This window comes from Amphibalanus amphitrite, unplaced genomic scaffold (genome assembly GCF_019059575.1).
Source record: "Amphibalanus amphitrite isolate SeventyFive unplaced genomic scaffold, NRLGWU_Aamphi_draft 000094F_arrow, whole genome shotgun sequence".
NCBI lineage: Eukaryota > Metazoa > Arthropoda > Thecostraca > Balanomorpha > Balanidae > Amphibalanus > Amphibalanus amphitrite.
Window position 1 is genome coordinate 1,019,129 of NW_024881590.1, and position 27,912 is coordinate 1,047,040.

At 52.9% G+C, this 27,912-nt stretch overlaps 1 protein-coding gene across 1 annotated transcript; it reads right to left on the reverse strand.

Moving 5' to 3' along the window:
- Positions 1-33: 33 nt before the first annotated feature.
- On the reverse strand, positions 34-27,808 carry LOC122380287 (protein expanded-like). Its single transcript, XM_043363327.1, has 13 exons — positions 27,541-27,808; positions 22,191-22,360; positions 20,313-20,412; positions 16,054-16,133; positions 15,419-15,498; positions 13,658-13,841; positions 13,064-13,288; positions 8,667-8,735; positions 5,734-5,893; positions 5,225-5,404; positions 4,430-4,561; positions 2,163-4,282; positions 34-1,794 (listed from the first exon to the last, which is right to left on the reverse strand). Exons 2-13 carry the CDS (start codon positions 22,302-22,304, stop codon positions 562-564), a joined length of 4,677 nt encoding a protein of 1,558 aa, XP_043219262.1. The 5' UTR covers positions 22,305-22,360; positions 27,541-27,808; the 3' UTR covers positions 34-561.
- Between the last annotated feature and the right edge of the window lie 104 nt (positions 27,809-27,912).

Here is a 27,912-nt window from a genome sequence, read left to right on the forward strand (position 1 = left end):
AACGAGGAATCGCACCGTTCCCCTAAAAGGGGGTTTGGAAGTTGCCATCTTTATTTACTTTACAACAAATCAACCACATATGCATACAAATACGAGGCACACTATTCCATGCAATGCACAATGCACAGCTGCGCAGGATTCGCTGTATATGCAGTATGCGTCTTATGGCATGAACGGAACGAATGACAACATGATCACAAACTGAGTACTTTGAATGCAGGAAGACAATGAGCGATTGTGCAGCGCCGCTGTCCCAAATGCCACCGTTTGCGTGGACTCAGCCCTGTTTTAGACCACATGCACGAGCCTGAGTGTATGGACGGAGTGTCACACCTGTGAGTGGGGGGGGGGGATCTAGGGGGGGGGCGGCAGCCGGCTTCAGGCAGGCCAGTCTCGGTGGGAGAGGGATGGAAGACGGCCACGCTTTGCCACGGCTCGCCTCGCTGCTGGAGGAACGGCAATATCCCAACCCCAGTCACCAGCTACCCGAGAACGCTACACCTCATCGATAAATCACTTCACAAAACACAACACTGCGCGGCCGCGATCGGCCGGCGAGGCTCACCGCACCGCGGGAGCCGCGGCATGGCGCCGTCCGTCCGACTTTGCACTGGCGATTTGAGCTGGGGCTGCCGAGGGCCGCGTTGCTGACGCGCCCTCGGCTGAGTCGCCTGCGGCCGCCGCCGGGCCGAGCGCGCTCGCTCGCTGACCGGCCGGCTCGTGCCAGGTCTGTGGCCGGCCCGGCCCGGACGGCCGCAGCAGCCGGTCGTTGAACAGGGCGGCGATCAGAGGCAGCTCCAGCTGCTGGCTGGTGGCGCGCAGACTGCTCAGGTCCAGCTCTCCCTCCGCCGGCGCCGCGGCCTGAGGCCGGCGAGCTGCCTGCTGGGCGGCGGGCTGGCTCTGCTGCACTTGTTGACCCTGCTGCTGTCTCAGCAGCAGCAGCTGTTGCTGCTGTTGCTGCTGCTGCTGTTGCTGCAGCAGCAGCTGTTGTTGTTGCTGCTGCTGCTGCTGCTGCCGCTGTGCCTGCAGCAGCAGCCGGCGCTGCTGCTGGGTGGCCAATGGCGTCACCCTGGCCTGGGTTCTGGGGTTCGGCAGGGTCGCTGATGACGTCTGTCCCAGATTCGCCGTCGTGACTGCGGGAGCGGCAGCCGGCGGCTGCGGCTGCGGCTGCGGCTGACGGGCGGTTGCCTGAGTGCGCTGCTGCAGATGGCGCCGGATCAGCTGCTGGTGCTTCAGCAGCGTTTCCTTGTTCGCAGCATCTGCCTGCAGCAGCTGTCTCTGCTGTTGTTGTCGTTGCTGCTGCTGCTGCTGCTGCTGCTGCTGTTGCTGCTGTTGCTGCAGCTGCTGTTTCTGTTGTTGGTGCTGCTGCTGCTGCTGCTGTAGCTTCTGCTGATACTGCTGTATTTGTAACTGCTGCTGCTGCTGCTGTAGCAGTAATCGCTCCTGGAGAAGCCGCCGCCGCTGCTGCTGCTGCTCATCTTGTTGATGCAACTGTCGCTGCAGCATAGCCTGACTGGGCAGTGTCCGGGACACGCTCAGCTGCTCACTGGGCAGTGTCCGGGACACGCTCAGCTGCTCACTGGGCAGTGTCCGGGACATGCTCAGCTGCTCACTGGGCAGTGTCCGGGACACGCTCAGCTGCTCACTGGGCAGTGTTCTGGACACGCTGGGATGTTCGCTGGGCAGTGTCCGGGACACGCTCAGCTGCTCACTGGGCAGTGTTCTGGACACGCTCAGCTGCTCACTGGGCAGTGTTCTGGACACGCTTGGATGTTCGCTGGGCAGAGTCCTGGCCTGCAAGAACACATACTGTTTGTCAAATACCTAAACATATCCGTCATCTGACTACGTTAAAAATCACTCAGTACAAAACTAGCATATAAAACTACATACAGATATGTCTATCTGACAAAGATCAAGACACAATCACCGGTATCACTTTTCTTTAAAAAAAAAACAGGGGTGGAGATCTCGGGGAGGGGGGTCGGGGGGGGGGTCAGGACCCCCCTGAAAACGAATTACTGCTATGTAAGTCAATGGTACTACATCCAGCCCGCCTCCATCTGCCCGGCCTGGACCCCCCTGACATTTTGACAGATCTCCACCTGTGTTCAAAAATAAGTAAATAAACAAAAGATATAAATAGTTCGAATGTATCTCACCTGAGACGAGTAGGGAGGCGGCGGCCGGCCGTTGAGGGTGCATGTGGCCAGGAAGTCGGCTGAAGCGGCCAGCAACAGGTTGTCGTCAGAGTGTGCGCGTGTAACAGCTGAGCTGTGGGAGGGCCGCGGCGCCAGCGCGCGGTACACATCCACCTCCGAGTAGGGCTCCCAGCTGCCCGAGCGGCTGATGGTGGAGGCCAGTGAGTGGCTGCTGAGGCGGCCGCGCAGGCTGCCCAGACCCTCCGAGTACAGCGAGCTGTACAGGCTGGAGGCGCTGGAACCGGCCTGGCTGCCGTACAGGCCGCTCTGGCTGCCATACAGACCGCTCTGACTGCCGTACAGACCACTCTGACTGCCGTACAGACTGGCCAGACCGCCGGTCTGCGCTCCGGCGCGGGGCGCGCGGTACGGCGGCGGCGGCGGCAGTGGCAGGCTGGCCGCCAGGCTGCTGCAGTCCTTGGCGTCCATGTACTCCTGACGGCTGATGTCAGGGTCCTTGAGCGGATAGATGACGTAGTCGGCGTCCGAGAGAAGCTGACGCTCGAACTGCTCGATGGGTGCCGACGAGGCGCGCTCCAGACCGGCGCCGGTTAGGTTAGCGTACAGCTGGCCAGCCTCCAGAGCTACTGTTGAGCCGAGGTTGGCGTACAGTCGACCTGCCCCGGTCAGCTGCGGCTGGGAGGCACGCACGTCCAGATAGTTATTACCTCTGATGACTGGCAAGAGCGGCGCTGGTGGCAGATCCTGGCCCTCCGGCGCACCCGCGTGTACCGGTTTGGGTTTGGGGAGAGTCGCCGACGCCGGCGCGGCGCCCACGAAGCGCGGCACAGTCCTCAGGCGGACCGGTCGCACCGTCGGCGCCGCGAAACTCGGGCTCTGTCGGACGGCGGTCGCGACGTGCGCGCGGAACACGGTCACCAGAGGTCGGGTGGTGATGAAGCGAGCCGGTGCCTCAGACGAGGGCGCCGCTGACGCCGCTGGGACGGACACCACTCGCACAGCGTCCGGTACTGGAGCCGGCGCCGGCGCCGCGGGCTGAGCAGGCGCCGGCGCCGGCGGCGGGGGCGGCTCAGTGGCCTCTGTGGCCTGGCACGACTGCGCCAGACCCACGCGAGTCACTGTGGTCACCGTGGCCATGGCCACGGCGGTGGGAGCGACCACCTCGGCCACCATCTGACCAAGACGGTCGAACGGCACCTGCACGTAGTCGCTGTCTGTATCGAACGTGTTGGAGACGGTGGTACGTCGCGGGAACGTGCCGGGAGTGGTCACCACAGAGCCCGCCGATGTGTGCGCCGAGTTCGCGCTGTAGTCGACAGTGCCCGCCTGACTGCTTGAGTTGGACGTGGCCGATGCACCGCTACGAACGCTAACGTTATCAGCATCAACGTCGTCCTCTTCATCATCACCGCCGGCAGCGGCTCCGCTGTCCTCCGCCGCCGTCGCCGCCTTGTAGAAGTCCGCGTAGTCCTCCGATCCGTTGTAGACGGAGGCGGACTCGGCCGTCAGCGAGGCCGTCTCGTCACCGTCGTCGAGGGCTCGCGTCGAGTCGGCCGTGCTGGCGGCGCTGACCCCGCTCGCCATGCTGCTCTGCGAGAGGTGCTGCAGGCTGAGACTCTCCGACACCGCCGAGCCGGAGGCCGCGTGACGTGGCGAGTCGCCCTGGCGCGCGTACAGGGTGCTGCCGGAGGTTATACTGGCTCCGTCGCTGCCACCACCACCGCAGGTGCATCTCTGCTCCGTCTTGCCGGTCTTTCGACGCGTTTTGCAGGCGGCACAGGGACTGTCGGCTTCCTCACTGCACACGGACACGTTGTCCTCCTCGACACAGGTACTGCAGCAGTTAGTCGGCGAGGAGAACATGTGTTTCTGAGTGTGCTCACAGCCGGCCGGTGGCTGGCCACTCGGTGGTGCTGGTGGCTTCACCGGCGGGAAGCGCGAGCGCACTGCGCCGGCCGGGTGCAGGGGGCCTGAGCTGCGCACGCTACCTCCATGACTGACACCCTGCTGGGGCTGGTCGGCCGCTGCCGCCGCGACCGGCACCGAGGCGGCCGGTCGGAGTCCGACCGAGCCGCTCTCCGTGGGACACCGCGGCGCAGGAATCGGGTCCTCTTCGTGTCCTGAAACAGGCGAGACAACGTGAGGAGACAACACCCACGACACATGGAACGGACGCTAGCTTAATTACAAAAACGCAAAATCGATCAAGCATTGTGTACGAAATGAAGCTAGACATTCGCCTATGTGACCTGACCGCGGTGCCCTACCTGCCGGTGACCTCTGCGAGGAGCGGAGGGATCCGGAGCCCAGCTGGGACCGTGACCGTGTCAGGGAGTCCACGCCACTCTCCACCGACTCTGCCGGCTGCGTCCTGGCCAGGCCCTCGACGTGGAGCTCATCTGAAAATAGTTACACGGACGTTGGTCAGCTAATTAAAGTCCGTCACCAGAGTTCGTCGCAAGTGCACCACTAGAGGGCGCTGGGACTTTACCACCAGCGAAGCGCGACTCTGCCACCAGAGGGCGACGGGGCTCCCTCAACAGAGGGAGAAACCAGAAGGCAGCGCTACCTACATTTATATCCAACGGCAGTTACAGACTGTCACCAGAGTGCGCTTCAATCTACCAATGCACAGACGTGGAGGTGATGAAATGCAACAGACGCGGGTCATTGTCGTTGAGAAGATGTTGCACCCGAGCATATTACAGCTGGACAGTTACGACAGCTAACGATTCATTAACAGCAACAAGTCGTTATTCGGAATCTATCAGCAGACTGAACGTAGCACCATCAACATCAGGGTGGACGAGATCCACAGTGTAACCACGAGCGCTGCATGGACACCTTACCAGCTGACAGGGTAACATTCACCGTCACTCTAGTCACTCACCTACACTCCCGATCATCAAGTATCACTCTGGTCACTCATCGTCACCCTCTGGTCACTCACCCGGTCACTCGGTCACTCTGGTCACTCTGGTCACTCTGGTCACTCATCACCAACAAGTTCCCTGGTCACTCACCGCACTCTCTGGTCACTCATCAGCACTCTGGTCACTCACCGTCACTCTCGTCCAGACTGTGGGCGGTGCGGTCGGAGACGATGCCGGATGTGGTGTTGGACGACGTGTTGGAGATGACCGAGGTGCGCGGGTCGGTCGAGCTGCCCTGCTTGTTCAGGTACTCCCAGCCGGCGCACATACTCGGCGGAAAGTGCTGCGAACTGCCCGTGCTCCTTCTCTCTGTCGGACACACACACATACTCGGTTATAACAAAAAGCTAAATAAACCGTCGCACAGACATACTGGGACATACCAACAGTTATGCCTAATGACTCACATGAAGTCGGGTTACGGCCATCACCTTAGTCATTCATTCCTTCAGTGTATCATCCAGCAGTTGGCTTGTAATTTCTTCCTATTACCGAATAGCTCCTTAAATGGGTAATTTGTTATGTATCATACATAATCTTGCTATGTGTAGGAAGGTATGCGTGTGTTGAAAGTATGCAGTGTGATTAATACTATTCTTTGCACGATATCACATAGCCATTATTTCACTGTCACTCACCTTCGTAGGAGTTTTGTTTGATTTCGGCCAGTCGTTCTTTGAGCGTCTGCGTGAACATGTGAACGTCCTTGCACAACAGGAACAGGTGCTTAGCCTTCTCGTCATCACCCGTGTAGAAGGTGAACTTCTGGGTAAGGGCGCTGATCTCGAACTTCTTTTTCTGAAAAGGGTAAACACGTGATAAATGACGCGTGCAATGTTAATGCACTTGCATCAGGGCAAACTAATGTGCTCGATGATTTAAGGCAGACGGACACTGCACAAGCCATACCTATTTAGGAAAATATGGGTACCTATTGGCATCACGTAGGTATATGTATGTACCAATATATCCGCAACATTATAAACAAACACAATGTCTACGACGATAACAAAACCAATACAAGCTTCCGTTTAACTTCAATGCGGAGAGCTGAAGGAAAGAGGGCTATATTAGTTTCTATTGTATTTTATATCGGGATTCCGGGAGTCTTGTTGGTTTCAAGGATGGAGCAAACGGCCAACGTCCCCTTTCTTCAAAAAATAGTGCTACGGAGCAAACAATGTAATAGGTACTATCAGGATACCAAGGAATTCTTGCGGGCATGCGATTGTTCCTGACCTATGCAAATGTATTCAGCATTCACTTCGATACAATTCAAAGCACGACTTTCACCGTAGGCTGACTGAAAATGAGTCCGATCTATGCTGGCATCAATATATTTTATTCATCAAATTCGGACTGTTGTATCTGACTGGAAAAGGATGCATGCTACTAAACTTAACGATGCATGTCAGTATGTTACGCCATTGCAGCTCTTCGAGACTGGAAGTTTATTAGCAAATTCAACAGGTGGCATAGCTTACAAATGACTTGGTATGGTTTTGTAATGATCTATTTGTGGTTTCATGGAATTCGAGCAGCTTTTCTAACCATGGATGTCTTTGATATCCTCCAATCGATCATATTATCCGGTTTTCATTTGGTGGCATTATTGAGGCGCATCCGTTCGTACCACTGTTGAACTCCTGTCTTTGGGTGCGGCCCAGTCGCTGGGATGGCTGTGGTAGTAATTGTGCTACCTCCCGGTCGTCTCATCCACCGTCTCTGCAGCCGACCGGTCGTCGGGCTGCGCCCGGGCCGGGCCGGGGCGCGGCGCCCAGCCCGAACCCGTGCTGCGTCACATTACCCGAGACGTCTCCTCCGGCCAGGCCATGAATAGCCGCTCAGGCCTCAAGGTTAGCTGCCTGCCGTCCGGTCGACAAAGCACTGACGCTGGCGGGCCGACCGGCGCCAGCCGCAGCTGCCACTGCTGCCACTGCTGCTGGTGCCAGTGTGGATTATCCTAACATACTCCCTGTGTAACGTGTCCCTACCACTGCTGCCGTTGGTCGTGCTGTCACTACCACTTCCACTTCTCCGTCATTTCGTTCTTCAGAAAGATGCATTTTGACTGTCTATTTTCCCACAGATATATCCGATCCGTGTTTTTCGTTAGCACCTCTTAATACCGTCATTACAGTCTCATTCCCGCGTGGTGCCGCTGTATTCCTCCTCGGTACCTGTCGGCTCTGCCCTCCCCGACTCCGGACGCGGTCCCGGAGGCGGGGACCGGCGTGTAACGCGGCCGGCGCGGCGCTGAGAGGTGAACAATGCGGCCTGCGGCGTGCTGACGGACCCGAGAGACGCCGATGGGACGCCGATGGGACACCGATGGGACGCCGATGGGAGGGCGATGGGAGACTGATAGCCCCAGAGGACTGATCCCTCCAGAGATGACGGCCCGCCGTGGTCTGCTCTTTGGGACAGAAGGGTTGGCGAGAGGCAGTGCAGAGAGGAATGTCTGCGGCTGGAATGGATCGAGACACGCAGCGGCGATGCTGACGAGTTGGTCCTCATTGCCCTTTACAGAGGACGGCGTAAGTGTTCAGCGATAGTTCGGGTGCTTGATATGAGAGCGCTTCTCCCGACTGCCGGATCCTGTCTAATCCGCAGCCAGCAGCCGGCGCTCGCCGGTCTGAGCTGGCGCGGCCCTGACGTCGGCTGCTGCGGCGCTGACCGGCCGGCCGGGCCGAGGGGAGGGAGGGAGGAGGGGAGGTCGGGAGGAGGGGAGGCCGGCGCCCCCGGCAGCGGGCAGCATCCAGCGGCCGGCCGACGGACCTGCCCCACAGCGATCCGGCATTCCACGCCACTTTACGTGCACAGCAGCCGGCCGAGCGGCGGCCGGCCGGCCGGCCTGACGTCGGCTCATATTTTACCCACGCCGTCCGCCGTTTGCAAGTATAACGCGGTGCCGGCGGCTGAATGTGGCGGTCCGCCGAGCCGGCAGCTGGGCAGAGCTGTGCTCGGCAACGTCCGCCGAGGTCCCACGGCTGCCGACTCACGGGAACACGGCCACGTGGCGAGTGGATGTCGACCGGGGCGGCCAGCGACACGGGTACTACCGGGCGACACGGGTACTACCGAGCGACACGGGTACTACCGGGCGACACGGGTACTACCGGGCGACACGGGTACTACCGGGCGACGGAGTCAGTGCGCTGACAAACGGGCCCCTCGAGCAAAGGAGTCCGTGGTATTTACGAGCGATCCCGAGCAGCCGAGGAGGCTTGTAGTGCTTGGGTCCTTTTAAATAATTATAGAGGTAAGAGGTAAGAGTCTAATCAAGAAAAATTGTGTTGGTTGAAACGCACGCAACCGAACCCTTCTCGGAAAAGAAGAGTGGTTGCAGTGATAAACGCATTGTGGTAGATTGCTTAAACTTATTTTTAATTGTTATACTCAACTATGCCGTGCTTATAGATTATCGATGTTTTGTTCAACATCCTGACAAACAAATGTAAGTCAGGAAACTTCGACAACTGCTGGTGGAATTTGTTGTCAGTTGTCACAAGCTAGCACAACCAACAGCGACTGTCTACAGCGGGCAGATCAAAGAATGGCGGCGCCTTACCTCAAACGTCAGGTTGTTGATGTTGGTCCACACGAATGACGCCAGCAGTTTGCGAGACAAATTCTTCTCCTGAAAGGAAATTCAATCACCAGGTTATGAAATGCAGCAGCACAGAGTGTAACCCATTCCTGCACAGCATACATTTGGTCTAAACACATGATCTGGTAACCCTAACCGGACCACCTCATCACTGGTCACCTGGTGCATAAAATGCTGGGGCCACGACAAGCAACGGCTGTCTGTGGAATGTCTGTGCTGAACTGAGACATTGCGTAATTCGCATGGCAACGTGAATGTCATTGCTAAAAGTTTCATGCGAACGCGATAGCTTTTCAGTAAGCAGGCTACAATTAGTTCAAAATCATTGATAGGGTGCTTGAAGGATTGGATGCTCGTTCACTGTAATTCTCGTCATGAAACATGGGGAGCATTACAATCAAATGCATGGTCACAGTTTACAATGTCCCCCAATTCATTAAGTTTTAGTTCTTTTTTCCTTGAGGTCTGTGAGAAACGGCAACACTCTAGCAGTTATCGTCGGGTATTGGTTGCTGTGTTGTCAGTTACGGTTGCCCGCTTGTCATCTCGTCAACTGACGAGTTTCTGTTGCGCTGTGACGTTAAAGTAATGTGTGATAACTCACTTTCAGTCAAGGAGTCGGGAGTGGGCGCGAGGTGCTAAAAGGTCAGCAGGCGACAATGACAGCGTGAGCATTCCAAATAGCCATTCCCATTCGAGCGAGTCGTTTTTCAGTGAAGCACCGTGCCATCCCAGTCACCACAAATGGTCTCTGCGTTCATTTGAGACCACTTACTGGCGCCCTGTCCGTCGCCGCCTATGGCCGAACAATGCGCGCCCGATGGCGCGGCCTTGTCGGTGTCGGCTCGGCCCTCTCGCTCTCCGCCGCGGGCGGTCGCCGGTCCAGTTTAGCCTACCGGAGATTGTGCGTCCGCCGTCCGGCCGAACCGCACCTGCCACGCAGTGTAGTAGCCAAGGCCGAGCCGCTGCGGGCCGCGGCCCCGTCCGCCCATTGACTGGCGCTGGCGGGGTGCGACCACAGGGGAGGGGAGGGAGGCCACAAAGCGGCCACATTCCTCTGGCCACTCATTAGGGCGTCTCTTTGTTCCGGCTGAGCGGCGCTGGGACGACACAGTGCGCCAGAGTGGCGCCGGGGCTAGCCGGTCGCGATGACGGGATACGGGGGCGACAGGAACAGGTGGAGAGGCGGGACGGCGGCGTGGAGAGATGGGGGATAGCTCAGTGGGAGAGGTAAGGGTTAGATGGTGGGGATCTGGTGGGGAGACAGGGAAGATGGCGGGAGAGTGGTGGAGAGAGGAAGGAAGCAAGGTAGAGAACGGTTGAAATGGGGAGACAGCGGGTTAGCGATGAGGGGAGGGTTTGGAAGAGAGAGAGAAGGTGGGGTAAGAATCTAGTGGCAACGGCAGGAAAATAGGTAAGACCGGTGAGAATATGGGTGGTGGCGGTGGGAAGACGGTGGATAATCGAAAATGAAGGACATACACCGGACAGACTTCGGAAACTGGATAATGACAGGAGTGCGCTAGAATAATGACAGGATGTACCGCCGCCAAGTGAGGACCAGGCCCGAGTCTGGGACAGCCATGACGGTCGAGCCTCAGATGTCTATCGCGCTCGGGAAGGATAGCCAATATCTCCGAGTCGTCTCCGGAGCCTGGCGGCAGTGTTAGACAGCTGCCGAGGCTCGGCTGCCGGTCTCCGCCGTCCGGCTCACAGCCGGCCGCGGCCACAATCCGCCGAAGAACGACCCGCCGACATTATCCGCTCCATCTACACGGAGTGCCGTTGCGCAACATTCAGTGCGTGCTGCGGCTGCGGGCCTGCGGTTAGAGGCGGTCCTCTGCGGCCGGCGCGCCGGAAACCGTCGACTCGGGGAGACTGGCCGCGGCCGCGCGGGCCGCCGCCGGAGACTGCATCCGAGAATAGAACGGTATCCCGGAGACCGCAGCGCGACACAGAGCGCTAACACCAACCGCCACCGATCGAGAAGATCCGACAATCAATCGTCTACCGTCTGCTCCCAATCACCCGGTGACGGCGTCACATAATGGGGATCTGCAGACCAGTTTTCGATCATATCAGAACACGCCACTAACGCCGCTCGCACGCCACTCACGCCGCACGGCATCTTGTGACGTCACTGGCCGGCGACAAAGCCGCAGCGCGTACCACGGTAGCCGGCCGGCGCGCGCCGCAGGCGCTGCCGACTCGACTTTGGGACCGGTCGGACGCCGGTCCAAAGCCAGAGCCAGAGTGGCCGCCGGTCGGAGCAGGCTGATCGGGATGCTGCAGCGTTGCCGGGGTAGGACGCTGACCGGGCGATACATCGGCCGCTCCCCGGTAAGCCGGAACGAAAACAATCGGCAAACCCTCCGCTGAACGAAATCAAACAACACGCAAAACGGCGCGGAAAATATTAAGCAATCCACGATCTTGTGTTTGTTAACCCGCGCGGGGCTGGGGGGGGGTAAATTTTACCCCCCCTCGCGAATTTTTGCGATATCTCAAAAACGGCGGCGCGCAGCGCCGCCAAACTTTCAGTACCTTTTCTTACATCAATTTGACACGTTCCCTGAAAATTTGAGCGAAATCCGTCGGAAAATTTTTGAGAAATTGACGTTTTAGTGACGTCATGTTCGCCATTTTCGCCTCAAAAACGGCAAAAGTTCAAACGCCGCTAACATCTTCATTTTTTAAGGAATCAAGACGTAACAAAAAAGGTTATACGTAATTTTACTTTGTCTATCAAATGGCTATCTCGGTTTTTTGAAAATTTTGGATTTTGGCCTAAATTTTTTTCAAAAAACTGACTTTTTTGGGAAAATCATTATAAAATCCAAAATATTGAGTCTATCGAAAAAACCGGAATATATGTCAGAGAAGTGGTCTATGTGCATCTACATACCAAATTTTAGAAGAATCGGTTCAAAAATGTGGGAGTTATTCAAAATTTTATGACGTCACGACACACAAAATTTTTGAAAAATGACTTTTTTGGAAGTTCTAGACCTCGTACGGAAACAAAAATAGCACCATTCGATTCGCCGTGAAAAACTGCATCAGATAGACACCTTTTTAGGCCTTAACAACCAACTTCAAAATTTGACCTCACTTGACCTGACCTTGACCTGACCTCGACCTGAAATTCATCCAGAGGTGGTCCATATCACTTATTGAGTGTGCCTATTGAATTCTATGAGTAAAATGACCCATAAAACATGTGTCGCACATGCCCTTTTCTATATTTTGTTTTTTGGTGACCTGACCTGACCTGACCTGACCTTGACCTTGACCTCTGAATGATATTGTATGCAACGAATATTGTCTTGGTAGCCTAAGAACACGTTTTGGGCGATCAGTCTCAGTCCATGACTCCATTCTTCGGCAACTACGGTGCAAGGCCGATACTGTAGAAACTTGCAATTTGTACCCTTGACCTGACCTTGACCTTGACCTCAAACTTTAAATTAAGTACATGTTTTTAGTAGTTCGTGATGAGAGCTTTCGATTGGCGTTTGAATTTTCCAAATCGGACCATTAGTTCGGGAGATAACAGGGGGGGGGGGGTAAAATTTACCTCCCCCCCCCCAGCCCCGCGCGTTCGGCTGGAGACCCCAGCCCCGCGCGGGTTAATCCGAATGGCTATGATATACGTGAGCTATCCATTTCCATGGCCACTTGAAACTAGAGACACGGACGAACAGGTGCCGGAGCAAAACGTGAGCCTCTGCGACTGGTGAACGTGAATGGCACAAATGCCGTGAGTTAATGACACTAATTACCCGAGCTGGAAGACCGGCCTGCGGTAACGTTCGCCACAGTCCAGTACTTTTCCGCGCAGGTGCCCTGCGGGAGCAGTCGTCCCCAAGAACGATGCGGGACGGGAATGCCAGAGTTGCAGAACGGTCTTGGAGCGGAGGCATCAGATGGTGGCCACACCCGTGTCTCTTATGGCCTAATGTGCTGCTGTGTTTCAGCAGTCTGGTGATTAAAAGTAGGTAATGCTGCTCGTTACAGATGTGCTAGCGATACTGCTGTAGTTACAAGTAAAATTTACAATAAGTATCTTCCGCGGTTATTATGGTTAGAGCAGATTAGAGTGATACCATTGACCATGCTACTACATGTAGCTTTTTGGTAGCTTTTTGTGCTTTTTGGTGCCGTTGGGGGAGATAAAACCAACATAAGTCGTACTTCCAGCATTGCGATGTCTTTGGGGCAGATCGAACTAACATTGAACGTTTACCTATATTTACCTCGTACAGCGCAGATGGAACCGACATTTACCGTATGAACACACCTCGTGCAGTTCAATGCCGTTTGGACAGATCTGGCTGACATTGACCGTGTGAACCCACCTCGTGCAGTTCAATGCCGTTGGGGCAGATGCCCAGCAGTACGGAGCCGGTTGGCTCGGCTTTTCGTCGTTTCAGCCTGTAGATGTGCAGGTTGTGAGGCGCCTCCATGGCAGAGGCCTCGCGAATGTAGGCCAGCTCGGCCTGGGTCTTCGCCATGGAGCGGTTGTCCTGGTGCGCCGCCGCCGTCTTCTCCAGGATATAGTCGACGCCCATTTTAGTTAGCACCTGGAAAACGTGGCCAGTCAGCATCCACCTTCTTTTTAATCTTGCTGGTACACCACCACCAACAGTTTTCATTAAGACGGTACGGATTATGGCATTTGCAGGTAACTGACACATCTACTGTCACTGTTCAGAGATCCGTTTTCACAGCAGAAAACATGCCCTTTTCACTATTTAGCTCCAGTAACAAAAATACCCGAGCCATTGGCGCAACAATTTACCTACTGGAGCAACAACTTCTTGCACCTTGTTTCCAGTTCTTTACAGCCCGGCGACACGGAAAGAAGCCTCATTATAGACCAATTACGCCAGGAAACCACTGTGCGCATTGCACAACACACGTTTGTGTGGCATCCGACAGGGTCCACTCACCCATTTGGGGAAGTACTCGACCGGCTGGAAGTAGGCGGTGCCAGCAGTGTCGCTGAAGTCTCCGATGTCGGCCTGCAGTGCCCAGCCGGCCAGCAGGAGACACGTGTCGACGGCACACGTCTGCCGGTGCACCAGCACGTTCTCTCGCAGTTGGAGGTAGTAGTGGTGCCGACTGACGCGGTCCCTGTCGATAAACGAGCCACAGGGCACAGACGGGTCAGACATATGTCATAGACATGTAACAAAAAGCTACAGATAGGCTGAAGACAGTTTAAAGGGACTATCCCACCTTTAACATGGGGTTTGAGTTGAGATAGCCAAGTTTGCGGCGATGTTCAGAAACCACTATCTATCTAGGTTGCAACCCCCACGGCCTCTTGGTGTTGAAGAAATTCGTTCCCTTCATTTGAAAATGGACCTTGTACAAGGCCCTATCTTCAACATGGAGCGACCGTTAGTGTGACGTCACCTCGTTTAGTCATTCTGATTTAAATGGGTTTGTTCGTTGAAAAATCGCTTAAAACTTGGTCTGAACTTTGTTGTGGTGCCTACAGAGTAAAAAGAATCAGCTTTATGACAGTAATGTGGCCTGGGGAAGGAGGTAATTTTGGGCTGTGACGTCACATATTTGAAAGTTTGTGTTTGGAAAATGGAAAGCCTAAGATGTTTAATGAAAAATAAATGCCAGAACCGTGTTCCTGGTCATCCAATCTATAAAGTCGGGCACAATTTAACTGGTTTTAACAACATTTTAGAAGGTGGGATAGTCCCTTTAATGAGAGGTCACACAGCTAAGTAAAACGGTGTGGCCTGCTGACAGTGGCATGGTAAGTGATACAACACATGGCTTTCTTCCTCTGTGTCCAAATGTCCACCAGAAAAGGACCCATCCACTTTTCAATGCCCTTGTAAATAGAACCACGCCCCTCTATGATCGCGGCCTCCGAGGAGATAAACCCCCTTCTCCTCCGTGGTTAGCACAGGTCAGCGGCCGGTCTGGAGGCGCGTCAGTCTGATATTAGTAGCCGTTTCCCGGCACCGGCTGGCGGCGGTGGCGGGAGCGTCAGGCACGTCCGCCCGGCGGACCGCCACCACCAGACACCGCCTCCGCCTCGAAGGCCGGCGACGTCCGTGCAGCGACCAGGGGCGGCGGCGGTGGCGGGGCGGTCAGAGCCGGTTGGTTACATTCCGAACAGGATCCCCGGCTACCGACCCTCTCAGTCACCGGGCCCGCGGACCTGTCCTCGGCCGTGTGGTCGCTAATGTCATCTCTAGCCCGTGTCTTTCTCTTTCTCATCGCATTCACCGTCTTCTTTTATCGGTTATAGACTTTCCCAGCCCTTGTTTTCCCAGCCGTTTAGTGTCACAAGATTTCGGCGTTTTCTGTATCTTGCCAGTAACATGTACCAAGTCCGTTACTCATGGGCCCTCGTCCTCCCTGAGTTGTTGATTTCCAGCTCTCTAACCTCGCAATATCCGCCCTTATCAGCCCGTGCTATGTCATACATCCTCTGTCTGTCTGGTTCGCCATTCCTTCGCCAGTTCCGTCCCATGCCCAGTGTGGCAGCCGAGGCATGACAACCGCAGACATCCGGCGCGGTCACTGAGCTGATAAATCAGCTCCACTGGACGTCCCGTGCAGCTGCTGATTCACCCGCTAAAAATCCTAATGACAGCACGATAACAGAAGCACAGACAGTGCACGCAAGCTGTCGGAAACTTTTGGAATTGATATCATAGGTAAGTTGTCATGCGACTCACCTCAGTAACAAGTGACTGTCCACGTAGAATTTGACCCGGAAGCTAAACTGCAACAGGGGCCTGTTGGAGCCGTCCAGGCCCTGTAAAGGAGGCGAGGAATCGCAGTCATCAGATGTGCACCGCACCGCTCACAGAAACACAAAACCAAGAGGGCTAAATGTTAACGGCGGCTCGAACCTGAATCATCATACGACGTGGTTCGCCTCAGACATGCCACAAATATCTCATTGTCCGATTCAATGACTGTTATTTGAAGGCAGTTTGATAACAAATGAAGCCTTAGTTGGCAAGTATAGTCGACTACAGAATGATGTTCCACTCCTCAGAAGTTCTCAGTTGACCGGAGCGCTAAGTTGTGCCATTTATCACGCAATTAAGCGTGTCGATTGTGAGCATTGGGACAAAGCTATAAGTTGTGAACTCAGCCCGTGTGATGCGGCACAGCCTACCACTCCAGGCAAATAATTGCCTGTGAAAAGTCGAACATCATTCTGTAGTCGACTATACACTATGATTATTTTACTAAATTTATGTATATATTTTGTTTCGTGCAGAATAACAATAATTTAATAATAAATATTTGAATATAATATAAATAAATAATAAATATTTGTATCTGTGTGCTAAGTACTCACATATTCATTCGATGACTTCCAGGCCTTAGGTGCGTATTTCGACACCTTGTTGTCCGGATCCACGAACACGTACTCTCCATCTGTAAATAATCAAGTAAGATCAATAATCGTAGCAGAAACCAGTCCGAGATTAACATAAGGTATATTATAAAAATATGGCTATCAAATGTCAATATTTTGTTGTTGGTGTATCACTTTTGCACTGCTGGCAAGTAAAACTTTTCGCCGTTCTGCAGAACAGTTCCATGGAGCCGCTGGCCGTCCGGCGGGAACATCGTTTGGTCATCCACTCGGTGGGTAAATGGGTGCGGTCCCTCAACTCATCGCGCGTGTTTGTTGCAGGAATCAAAGAAACCGACATTAAAACTGACTAAGATTTGTGCTACTTCGGTGTATCGTAGTGCATAGATCTGGAATAGACCTGCATAGCCCGGCGACTAAATGACTAGGCGCAGCGGAGCCTTTAACCCTCGCCCATGTAGGGGGGGGGGGGTTGGTGCAACCCCCCTGAGGTTTTTCGGAAATAGTGCAAAAACGGCGGCGCGCAGCGCCGCCAAATTTTGGGTACCTTATGGGGCGAACCTTGTGCATCTTTTGATAAAAAAATTTGACCGGGTCATGTCAGGTCACGGAGTTATGACGTCACAAAGGGAACAGCCTCCGGCCGGATTTTCACAAACTGAGTGCCAACGCCCGAGGTTTCCTGCCGGTGGTACAGACATCGGTTGATGGATCGTGATGAAACTTCCCATGCATGTTGGGGCAAGTATTGGTTATCATATGGTATAAGAAACTTGACCGGGTCAGGTCAGGTCACGGAGCTATGACGTCACAAGAGGAACAGCGTCCGGTACTATTTTTGAAAAGCGCCCGAACCACTATTTTGTTAATTCTTGTCACCTCAATGGGAATATGCAGCAATATTAGCTTCTATAGGGAGCAAATGGACCTCCCAAATCCAAAAATACAATCAGATTTCAAAAATTTAAATTTTGATTTTTCGAATTTCTGCCGACGACTGTGACCTTGCAGACTTCCGGCGCTCCCAACGCGCCATTGTTAGAGCTAGGGAAACGAAATACATACCAAACGATAGAGAATTGATCAAGGAACACGATAGTGAAGGTTTCAAGTCGATATCTCCCACCGTTTTGCCGCAATCGCCGCCGAAAGTTGAAAAAAGTCTATTTTTCCGAAAATTTGACATTTGACCGGTCAAAACTAGGTCAAGTGTTGACCTAGGACCAAAAAATATACCACCAATCGCGAGATCTCGGCGAGAGCAATCCGTTGGTCTTTTCCGCTAAGCTCTACGACGCTCCGTTTTCAAACGCCAAGGGGGGGGGGTCGCACCAACCCCCCCCCCTGCATGGGCGAAGGTGGCAGATCGCCGTTTACGGGCGAGGGTTAAAGTAAGCAGCTGATAACTCGGTTGGCAACTACAGGTATTTGCGTTGGTAGGTATTTGCGATGTTCTACGTAGGTAATATCAAGTTGATTCACAACCCCAACGAAGGCATCAGGCATGCAGCTTTATTGTGCTTTGAAGCATGAACGCATAGATTGCATTTGCAACGCAAAATGTACCCATTAGTTTGGCGGTTCATAACTGGAGACTGCGATCGTCGATAGAAAAATAACACCAGTAGGAAATGAGGCTTCGGAGACTGCATTATCTCACAGGAAGCTAACCAGTTCTCCAGTTGTGCTGCAGGATTGATACAAAACAGAAGCAGCACCAGTGACTGATTTGTATGATATCTAGTTTTTGAAACTGGACTGGAGCTATTTATACAAAACATACGGTAGCAAATACGGCTAAATAGAGCACGTGTTACGGTGTTGAGTGGTAGGTAAGCGAGAGATGAGACAGATGGAAGATACCCAGAACACGGCCATCATTCAAAGACCGCGTGAACTTTCACCCCATCTACATTCAAACAGATGTTGAGCGCAGCATGGATACCGAACATTCATGCCTAAGTATGAGCAGCATTTCAATGTCACGCGCTGCGCGCTCAGTTTCGAAGTCCCTGAGCCATTTGCATGCATTGACCTTGCTGGCTGGGACCGCGGCGGAGCGCTGCACCGAACCGTCACCCGAGGCGGCGGTGCCTACTCTGCACAGTCCATCCTGCGACCTCACCGGCGCACCACACGAACCGACGCCCCGACCAATGTATTCGGCAGGTGAGCCAAGACCTCCCACAAGGGTTCAGCAATGACGACGTACGACACACAAACTGGTGTATCTCTGTGAGGTTCGCTGTGCTACAAGCACTGCGACATTCGCGGTTGGCTTTGGTCCGAGATCCTACAGTTTTTCCAACCGCTTGCTTGCACTCTCGATGGGTTCATTGCACGCGGCGGCATTCACGGCGTCTGGGGGCGCGGCCGGCGCTCTTAACATCGTCTCTCCACGGAGCCTCCTTCCGCCGGGCAGCCCGCACCTGGGCGCACCTCACAGGCCGGCAAGGACGCGCCTTTTTGCCCGTGCGCGCCCTCGTATCGCGGCGCGGCGGCCTCCCAGCGGACCGGGGCTGTTTGAACGTGGCCCCCGGCTGCGCTCGGCGCATTTTTGACGCGCCGCGGCAGCACTATCGCTGACCAGCACGCGCCCGGCGCCACTGACCAGGCCGGTCGGTGGGATGGACCGCGCGCTGGGATGGGCCGCACTGCCGGGGGGACGGACCGGCCGCGCTGTTTACCAGCGTCCGAGCGGCGCGGCGCGCGTCCGGCCGCCGTACTGATACCGGCCGGTGTACCGAGGCACACGTCGGGGTCATGGTAAGTACACCAGAGGTCACCTCACAGGGCAGATGATGCGCGCAGATACTGAGGGTAGATACTGCGGATAGACACTACCGGGTGTATTCTACTGGTAGATGTTGTAGGGAATTACGTAGCTGAACATGACGTTCAACATGAAAAACGTCTTGAGACGATCTCCAAAGGAAAGTCATTCGACGTTTATCCGCGGACCTGGAGTGCCAACTTCAACTATAATACATCATAAGCAACTACTTGAGCTCTTCTAGCCAGCACGTTATGGATCTGTCACTATCCCCCACAGTGGCCTGGAACTAGCAATGTAGGAACTCGTCAACAAATTCTATACTTACGGACAACATATAAGCTGAGGCATTGGGAATTCCGGCAAAACATCAACAAGATCCACAGCCATACAGATCACCCCACAACTAAAAACACATGCATTACATAGATATCTTGCAAGCTTTGGAATTATGTGAAGTCAGCCATACAGTGGCACCCCACAACTAAAAACACATGCATTACATAGATATCTTGCAAGCTTTGGAATTATGTGAAGTCAGCCATACAGTGAAATGTTATTCGTCAGCCGAGCTTGGTGGCTTTCATAAACTGCAACAGCATTCTGCGGTGCACATATTCTCGATGTGATCACGGAAATATTGAACTTTATGACTATCATTATGATCGGATTGAAGCTACCCCATGCATGCCAGCACAGAAACCATAAATACATCAAGAAACAAAGCTTTAGTCTTGGAGGCCTTTTTCAGTAATCTCAGAACAATGCAGATGATTCCGTGATGGGTCATTTGAACTTTTATTGCGTCTCATATTAATCCCTAGTTCCAATAATAACTAATCGTGCTAACTAAGCCAGCAAAAGCGCGTACCAGTTAGCAGCACACAATAGCATAACTACATGCAATTTGAATAGCATAACTACTGATGAGCATGCCTTCTGACACCTTCATAGCGTCCTTCGCATTCTCTGAGCGGCACACACCGGCCTCCACAGCACCTCAGACACGTGGCAGCGGTCAACGGACAAAAACCGGGCCGGCGCCGGCGCAGCAGGTCAGATAAATGGACATCACTGCTGCTTCGGAGGGCCAGTGCACTGACCTCGCATCAGGGCACAAACAAAAACAGACGCATCCGCTGTACCCTCGATAAATCACCCGGCCGAAAAAGGGCGTGGGTGGGGTCAGGGATGCATATAGAGATACCACAGCACGATACGGAAGTTGCGGAAGGGAAAAATGCCGTGTCGCTACTTATCCTTTTGCCCGTTTTGGTCGAATATATCAATGAATAGCGTTTTATTTTCATATGAATGGTATTATGCACTGCGGTCATGCAACGAATTTCGAAGCAAGGAACGAATATTTGAGATGGCGCTGATAGTGTGTAGACATCATTTAGGCAAGCCTCAAGCAAATTGTAAATCCAGAAAGCACCAGAATTGCAAAATTTTCCGTACTCACCGATCGGGATAGCCAGTCCGAACAGGGCCGGATCCTGCAGGCCTTGGAGACACATTCGATCACAGACGCGGGCGGCAAGCTCGGAGAGACGACACTTGGTCTGGAACGGGGAACGAGAACGATCAGATTGGGTCACTCAGATGGTCCGGTCAGTGCGGGTCACCAGGCGGTCAGAACAGGTCGACCAGACTGTCAGTACGGTCAGCACGTGCCACTCAGGCAGTCAAAGCATGTCAACTACTTATAACGGTCAGTACAGGTCGAGGTCATCTTACGTCCAGCACGAGTCACCCAGACGGTTAGCACTGGTAACCCAGACGGTCCACAGACAACAGAGTGAATATCATCGCTCATGTTCACTGATAAACTGCTAACAGCAATCAGCACTGGTCACCCAGACGGTCGGTCAGCGAGATTTAATCCAGTCAGCACTAGGATGTCAATTACAGAAAATCAGGATACCGATACCAAACCAAATACCAACTAAAGCCACAGGAAAATACCGAAACCAAACCAACTTGGGAAAACCAGGGAAATATCAACTTTTTACAAAATTCTCAGCCTCTTACCTACACATTAGTTAGGAATCATAATATCAACAAAATACCAAAAACATAAGGTATCCAATTGACATCTCTAGTCAGCAGTCAGCCCACCCAGCCGACCAGCAATGGCTATCCCAGTCCAGCTTGTCAGCAATAGCTATCCCAGTTGGTCGGTCAGCATATCCCAGCTGGTCGGTCAGCGCTGCCCGATACGGTCCTCTTCATCCGTCTGCGTCAGCAGACATTCCCCATAGCTGTAGTTTCGGTCTCACTCGGATAGATTTTGGGCAATACTAAAACCTCACAATCGAATACTGCCAAACCTGCTGTATCGGCCTTTACTGGCACACCTAATGTCATATTCGCTATGTGTACATTTCAATATAATTGGATACCAGGAACATGACTCATTTTTAGAGAAAAAAAAAGACAGAAATGGCACCCCAATGTTAGTACGACGCTTTATTTTATGTATGCTCGATCAACATTAAATGTGACTTATTTTAGGCCGAAATGGCAGAAAAATAATTAACCGGAAACAATGAATATGAATGCTGTTACTCTCAGTCAACCGGTGACCTATGAGGTCAGAATGAAATTCCCAGATCAAGAGTCCGGTTTTGGGTAATAACTTTCGTAATGGTCGCAGAGTCACGGCTTTTGCACTATCGTGTTTATCGTGCTCAGGCGCGTTGAATTATATAAGTTTCATTTGGGAAAGTTCAATTTAGGCTGTCGACCTCCAGCCAAGGCCAGGTCAAAGTAGCTCAGGTCGCAAAGCTGATCGAAGGAGCTCATAACTACCACATGTCATTCGATTTAAAGGGTCTTACCGAGTCTATTGGTGACTTTTTCTACTCGTTACCTCATTTTGCTCGAGAGTTATTGACGAAAATCACTCTAAAGACCTCAAGCTCACGAAACGTTCAAAAAAGAAAAACATCAAACTTCGCAACGACTGGAAGAAATCACGATTTCATGTAATTGAGCTAGTGTCGAGCATTTCCGGTACTAAAATTATAGCTTCCATATTTCCTTATTGAAGTTTAGTGGTGAGGTTACGTGACATGACCTCAGGTGACTTTTATGAAAAATCCGAAATATACGTGTTACGTAGTTACAAGTTACAACTTGTACGTAGTTACAAGTTGTGAGTCTTCGAAAGGTTAACAAATTTTGCATCCTGCAAAAGATTTCCTGACACTGGCGACTCAAATTTTATCCGTCTTTAAAGTGATTCAATCACGAAAAAAGGAAATATATGGGGTGCTTCACCACCCCGCCGATAACATTACACGAAATATGGACATCTTCCTGTCCAGTTTCGACTCACCTCGACACTGAAGAGCAGCACTTGGCGCGTGAGTAGCTGAACGGCCACGTAGCGACGACTGCTGGGCAGCGGGGAGGAACAGGACTGGACTGACGTGACCGCCGAGTGGCGCATGGCAGACGGGCGCGCCCCAGCCCGTGGGGCACATAGCAGGTCAGCTCGGCAGCCGCCTGCCGACAGAACGGGGTAGGCATGGTAAGAAAAGTGTCAGCGTTGAAAACACAGAAGGGACAGTATGCTGTCAGCACAGTACCTAGCACACTGTCAGCACAGGCAGCGTCAGCACAGACAGCACAACCTACATCACATAGAACATATGGTAGGCAGTGCATACAATCAGCCCTGTCAGTATTTATCCGTCGTAAAAGTATCACCCCGGTCCATTGCCTCGGATTTGATAAGTTGTAGCCCTCCGGAGTGCATCTCTCGTCCTGATATGGCTGCTTAAAACCATAGGACTGACGGAGGGGAACACAGCTGTGTTTGCCTTCCACTATAAGGTGGTGATTGTCCCGCTTGTTTGACTGCTCGCTTGAAGGACATTTTAGCGTCACAGTAGAAAGGAATCTACAAAAAACGTCCCGGTTACGAGCCGGTATATGTCCCTGGAACTATCATAGCTAGTGAAGTAAAATGGAAGGATAACGACACATGCCATAAATGCATCGATGACCTTCACAAAAGTTTCACATTTATTCCCATCGTTCATGAACACAAAGAACTATAGCCAGTCCAAAGTCACCAAGGGCAGCTAGGCAGGACTTTGTCGCTCAGAGACCGTGCTGTCTACCTAGCTTTAGTCGGAACTGGGGCGTCAGGGGCATCAGATCGTAGCCGGGACATCAGGTAGCCCGCGATACTGACGGACCTGGCGTCTCTCCGAGTCAGCTCGACCGCCATCAGCCTGCCTGCGGGCCTCAGCAGACGGCCACCGGGCGCACTTTCACCTCAATCACAGTAATTGTGCGCTGGGCAGGCCGGCCTGGCGCCGACGGGCGGGCGTGCCAGATCGACTCAGGACGGAGCGCACACGGTCTGCGCCTGGGTTCACTCGCCGTGTGCGAATGTGCGAGTGTATATCCTGGTGTAGGTATGAAGTATGCGGTGAATTGATGGCAATAATTCATAGATCGATGTTTGTAAAACACTTGATTAGTTTAAATGATCGTGAAGAAAAAAGCGTTTGAATAAGGATGAGTAACATTCTTGCAAGATGATCGGAAGGCAAAAAAAAATCAACTCGCTGCGATGTTTCTGAAGCTTTCACGCTGGATCATTTGATATTCTTTTATACTACCTATTAACCCGCGCCGGGCCGGGGGGGGGGGTGTTTGAACACCCCCCCTGTGGTTTTTGGCACACCTGTTCGTGCATCTTTTCCGCACATGTTGTGAAAATTTCAGACACGTCTCACCTCAGAACAAAAATAAGAATGCTCGTTATAGCTACACCAATTGATCGATTGCCTTGAAACTTTCAGCGATTGATAACATTATCTATAAAATGTATATCTCGGAATTTTGATATCGGTGACCTAAGGTCAGGTCAATTTTGCGGCCTTTCCATTATAAGTCAATGGGAGAAAATTGAAAAGCGTCTGTTTTGCACGAACGCTATTCTAGACACTCTCAAACATCGAGATGTAGGTAAAATTGACACAATGAACCGGAAAATGGCAACTGTGACCTCTCGTTATGTCCCCGAGGTCATCGCAGGTCACGAACAGAATCTAACAGTTTTTCGCTAATGACTTCTGATAGAGGCGTGCTAGAGCGCTGAAAAGGCCTTAGATGTGTTCGGCTCGACGTTGCGGATCGACTGATATGCAACATGACCTTTTCCGGTCCGGTCATGACCTTGACCTAAGGTCAAATTTTCAAGTTGACCTTTCAAGGTTCAAGGTTTCAAGGTTATAGTTCATTCGACGCGTCTCGACGAGAGGAACACGATGCTGGCAAAAGTAATGTCATGGCTCTTTTGAGTCAAAAGTTATTGCGGAAAAAACGCTTTTCGTAAACACGGCTATTTTTGAGTTTTTTTGCCCTCTGGAGGCTAAATCTGTGGTCAAATCTGAGAACATTACTCAGAAAGGTCTGTAAAAGGGCTATCGAATGCGCGTTTCTGCGGCGCTGTAGCTCTATCGGTTCCCGAGATAGCCGTTGGCAGTTTCCAAAATGTTGAAATAGTCAACATTTTACCTTTGGTGACCTCTGGTGACCTGACCTTTGACCTGACCCAAAATTGACCGAAGTGCTTTCGTCCTTATTTTGGACGTTCATTCGATTGCCGCTTGCCACGTGTCGCTGCGTGGCCCAAGAGCCGAGTTAGAAGTGTTCAGACCCCCCCCCCCCCGGCCCGGCGCGGAATCTCAGAGCACCGGCCCGGCGCGGGTTAAAAGACCCATTGCTGGTACCGTCTATCCACGACAGTCGTACTCCTATCCATGCCTTTTTAGCACACGCTTTCCCATACTGTCCCGCACCTGACCCAGATGCAGGACATTTGATCCCCCAGGGCGGCTCCCTGGTTTCTGTCTGGTCGTATTGATCCTCCTCGCTTCGTAATTTGATACTCAGCTGGTAATATAGACACGAGTTATCGAGACACGAGTTATATTAGTGTAGACACGAGTTATCGAGACACTGGACAGGTGGTCGGACAAGCGCTTCTAAATATGGCCAGAAACGATTCGATTTTTTTCATGATTTCGTTATCCTGTTTTTCGATGATAAAAATTGTTGAAGAAGTTTAAGATTTTAAAAGTTAATCGATCAGTGACAGGAGGTATGAACTGTGATAAACGACCTAAATGGTTAGCGTGCTGTTTTGGGAATGCTTCGGTGGTAGGCATCTTTTTTAGTTATCGGTTATCTTGTTGTTTTGTGCGCTGGCAAAGACAGAAGGCGACGATTCTTGCAACAAATCATGATAACACGGCATCACTCGACTCTCCTTATCACTGCTCTCTCTCTCTCTCTCTCTCTCTCTCTCTCTCTCTCTCTCTCTCTCTCTCTCTCTCTCTCTCTCTCTCTCTCTCCTCTCTCTCTCTCTCTCTCTCCTCTCTCTCTCTCTCTCTCTCTCTCTCTCTCTCTCTCTCTCTCTCTCTCTCTCTCTCTCTCCTCTCTCTCCCTCTCTCCCTCTCTCCCTCTCTCCCTCTCTCCCTCTCTCCCTCTCTCCCTCTCTCCCTCTCTCCCTCTCTCCCTCTCTCCCTCTCTCCCTCTCTCCCTCTCTCCCTCTCTCCCTCTCTCCCTCTCTCCCTCTCTCCCTCTCTCCCTCTCTCCCTCTCTCCCTCTCTCCCTCTCTCCCTCTCTCCCTCTCTCCCTCTCTCCTCTCTCTCTCTCTCTCTCTCTCTCTCTCTCTCTCTCTCTCTCTCTCTCTCTCTCTCTCTCTCTCTCTCTCTCTCTCTCTCTCTCCATTCACGTATAGGTGGAAGAACAGTTGTCTCACATGCGCGTGATAAGGTCACTATCAGCTCGCTGTGGACTCTTTGACCTCTTAAACATCAGCAAACATGTGACCAGCCGCAGCAATTGCAGTTGCTACCTCACGACCTGACGTTTAAAATTCGCTCAGCCGGTATGCACGTGCTGAAGGTGTGTACTGATCCAAATGCGACTCGATTCAAACAATGTCGATGAATGTTCTGGTAGGTATAGAATGGATCGGTTTCCATTCTCTCGGGAAACGTTTGTTTGATTCTCCGCAAGTACCTATAGCTGCCCTAGTTTCATAACATTGCTTTTTTGTGATATTACTTACAGCATTTAGTTTCAATGTGGCTATCGATCTTCAGCATTAAATATAGGTACCTTGCGTGAAGTAGGTAATAGGAATAATATAGGGGACAATGTATAGTGCCATATCACGACTCAGTAATTCCTCTCAGGTTGGGGTCCTTGGACTGTTGCATAGGAGCGCTAGGTATAGGAAAAGACCAGGCTGATTACACTTATAGTCATCAATGTTGTAGCGTGTAGTTCATTGACAAAGAGCTTGCGTGAGAAAGGCTTGACACGCTTCCACACGGTTGCACAGGTATTCGCGGTGCTCCTGTTGCGTCCCGTGGGAATTCAGTGGCCCATTCACAGGCCAGCTGCAGGTGTGTGGGACGGACGTGCACTTTCCCGGGCCGACAACAACCAGCACGCGTACTGCCCCTCCCCATCCCCTCCTCACTAAGGACCTAGGCCAGCCGGCGACAACAACCGGCACGTGCAGCGCCCCTACCCTCCCCACTAAGCCTTGGGTCACACAGTGACAACTCATCAACGTATACTAGCTCTCCCAAAACAACAGCCAAAAAGGTCCCTGGGGTACATAGTAACAACACCCACCACGTGCATAGCATTTGTTTCACCATTTCCCTCCCCATCCTGGGTCACACATTGATAACAACCGGTACATGCATTACCCCTCCTCCCCCCCCCCACAGAGCTCTGCGGGCATGCAGTGACAACACTTGCCATGTGCATTACCCCCATTCACCCCTCTCCAAAAAGTCCCGGGGGCACATCCCTAGTGGAAATATCCGCTCCGTGCATTACCCCTCCCCATCCCCTCCCCACTAAGGTCATGGGATCCGCCGAAGTGACAACACCCGGTAAGTGCATTATACCATACATCCCTCCTTCCAACAACCCCGAGCCCCGAGGTCACGCGGTGACAACACCGGCCACGTGCAGTGTGCACGACCACTCCCCTCGTCCAATATAGGGAAGAGGCATGCGAATTGCGAACCACGATCTCAATCCATTAGAGCAGGACGGGATAATTAATATCCGCTTGATCGGCCGTGATGACATCCATGGTATTCATATTTAGCAGACATAATGGAGCATTGAACATTGGAGCAGGGACTCGTGAAGTGGTCAAATGATATTGGTTCCTCTCACAGAATCTGGGCATTTATTGCATGGCGGTAACATGTATGTAGACGCTTTGCTGGGCGCTGGGCTAAGATGAGAGATCGAGAATGTCTCTTTCTCGTTATAATTCATAGTATCATCTGACTCCCGTCGAGTCTAATGTAAACAAAAATGTTCAGCGGTATCCTTCCGGTGTCCATCATCTCCTTCAGTTCTACAGCTCATCACGCCCTCGTGCGGAAAGGTGTCGGCCCGGCACAGACATTCGACAGCGCATTGTGATTTCGATGGGCCTAGTGGTCGCCTCCACAAGTCCACGCTGCCCACTAACATGCTGCAGAGGTAGCAAGTGAGGTTCGCGGACTCTCTGTGATAAGTGTAGGATTTCATTGTGTCGTTCTGACGATGATGTTGATTTAGAGGTTTAGGGCGCCTGGACTGCGGTGGTTACCGGCGCTCACTGTGCCGTTCTCTGCTTCACCCACCTGTGTCCCAGCGCGGCTGGTCGCTCCGCCATCGCGGCCCGGCCGGCCGCAGTCCGCTGGTCCGCCGTCCTGCACCTGTCACCGTGCCGGTCACACCGAGAGCACACCGAACGGTCACCGGGCGCCCTGCGCGCGCGCACCACCCTCACGCCGCCACCAGCACGAGACTGGCGCGCCGCGCCGGCCGGCGCCGCCACCACCGCGTGCTGCCCGCGTGCCGCCGGCCCGCGGTAACCGATGGCCTTTCTTGGTCCCTTGGAATGCCACTGGAGCTGGTAAGCTGCCGCCGGCTAGCCTCGGCTCAGGCGCCGACATTCCGCACCGGCCACTCGGTACAGGCTCTGGCAGAGGGCAGTGCGGCGCGCGCGGCAG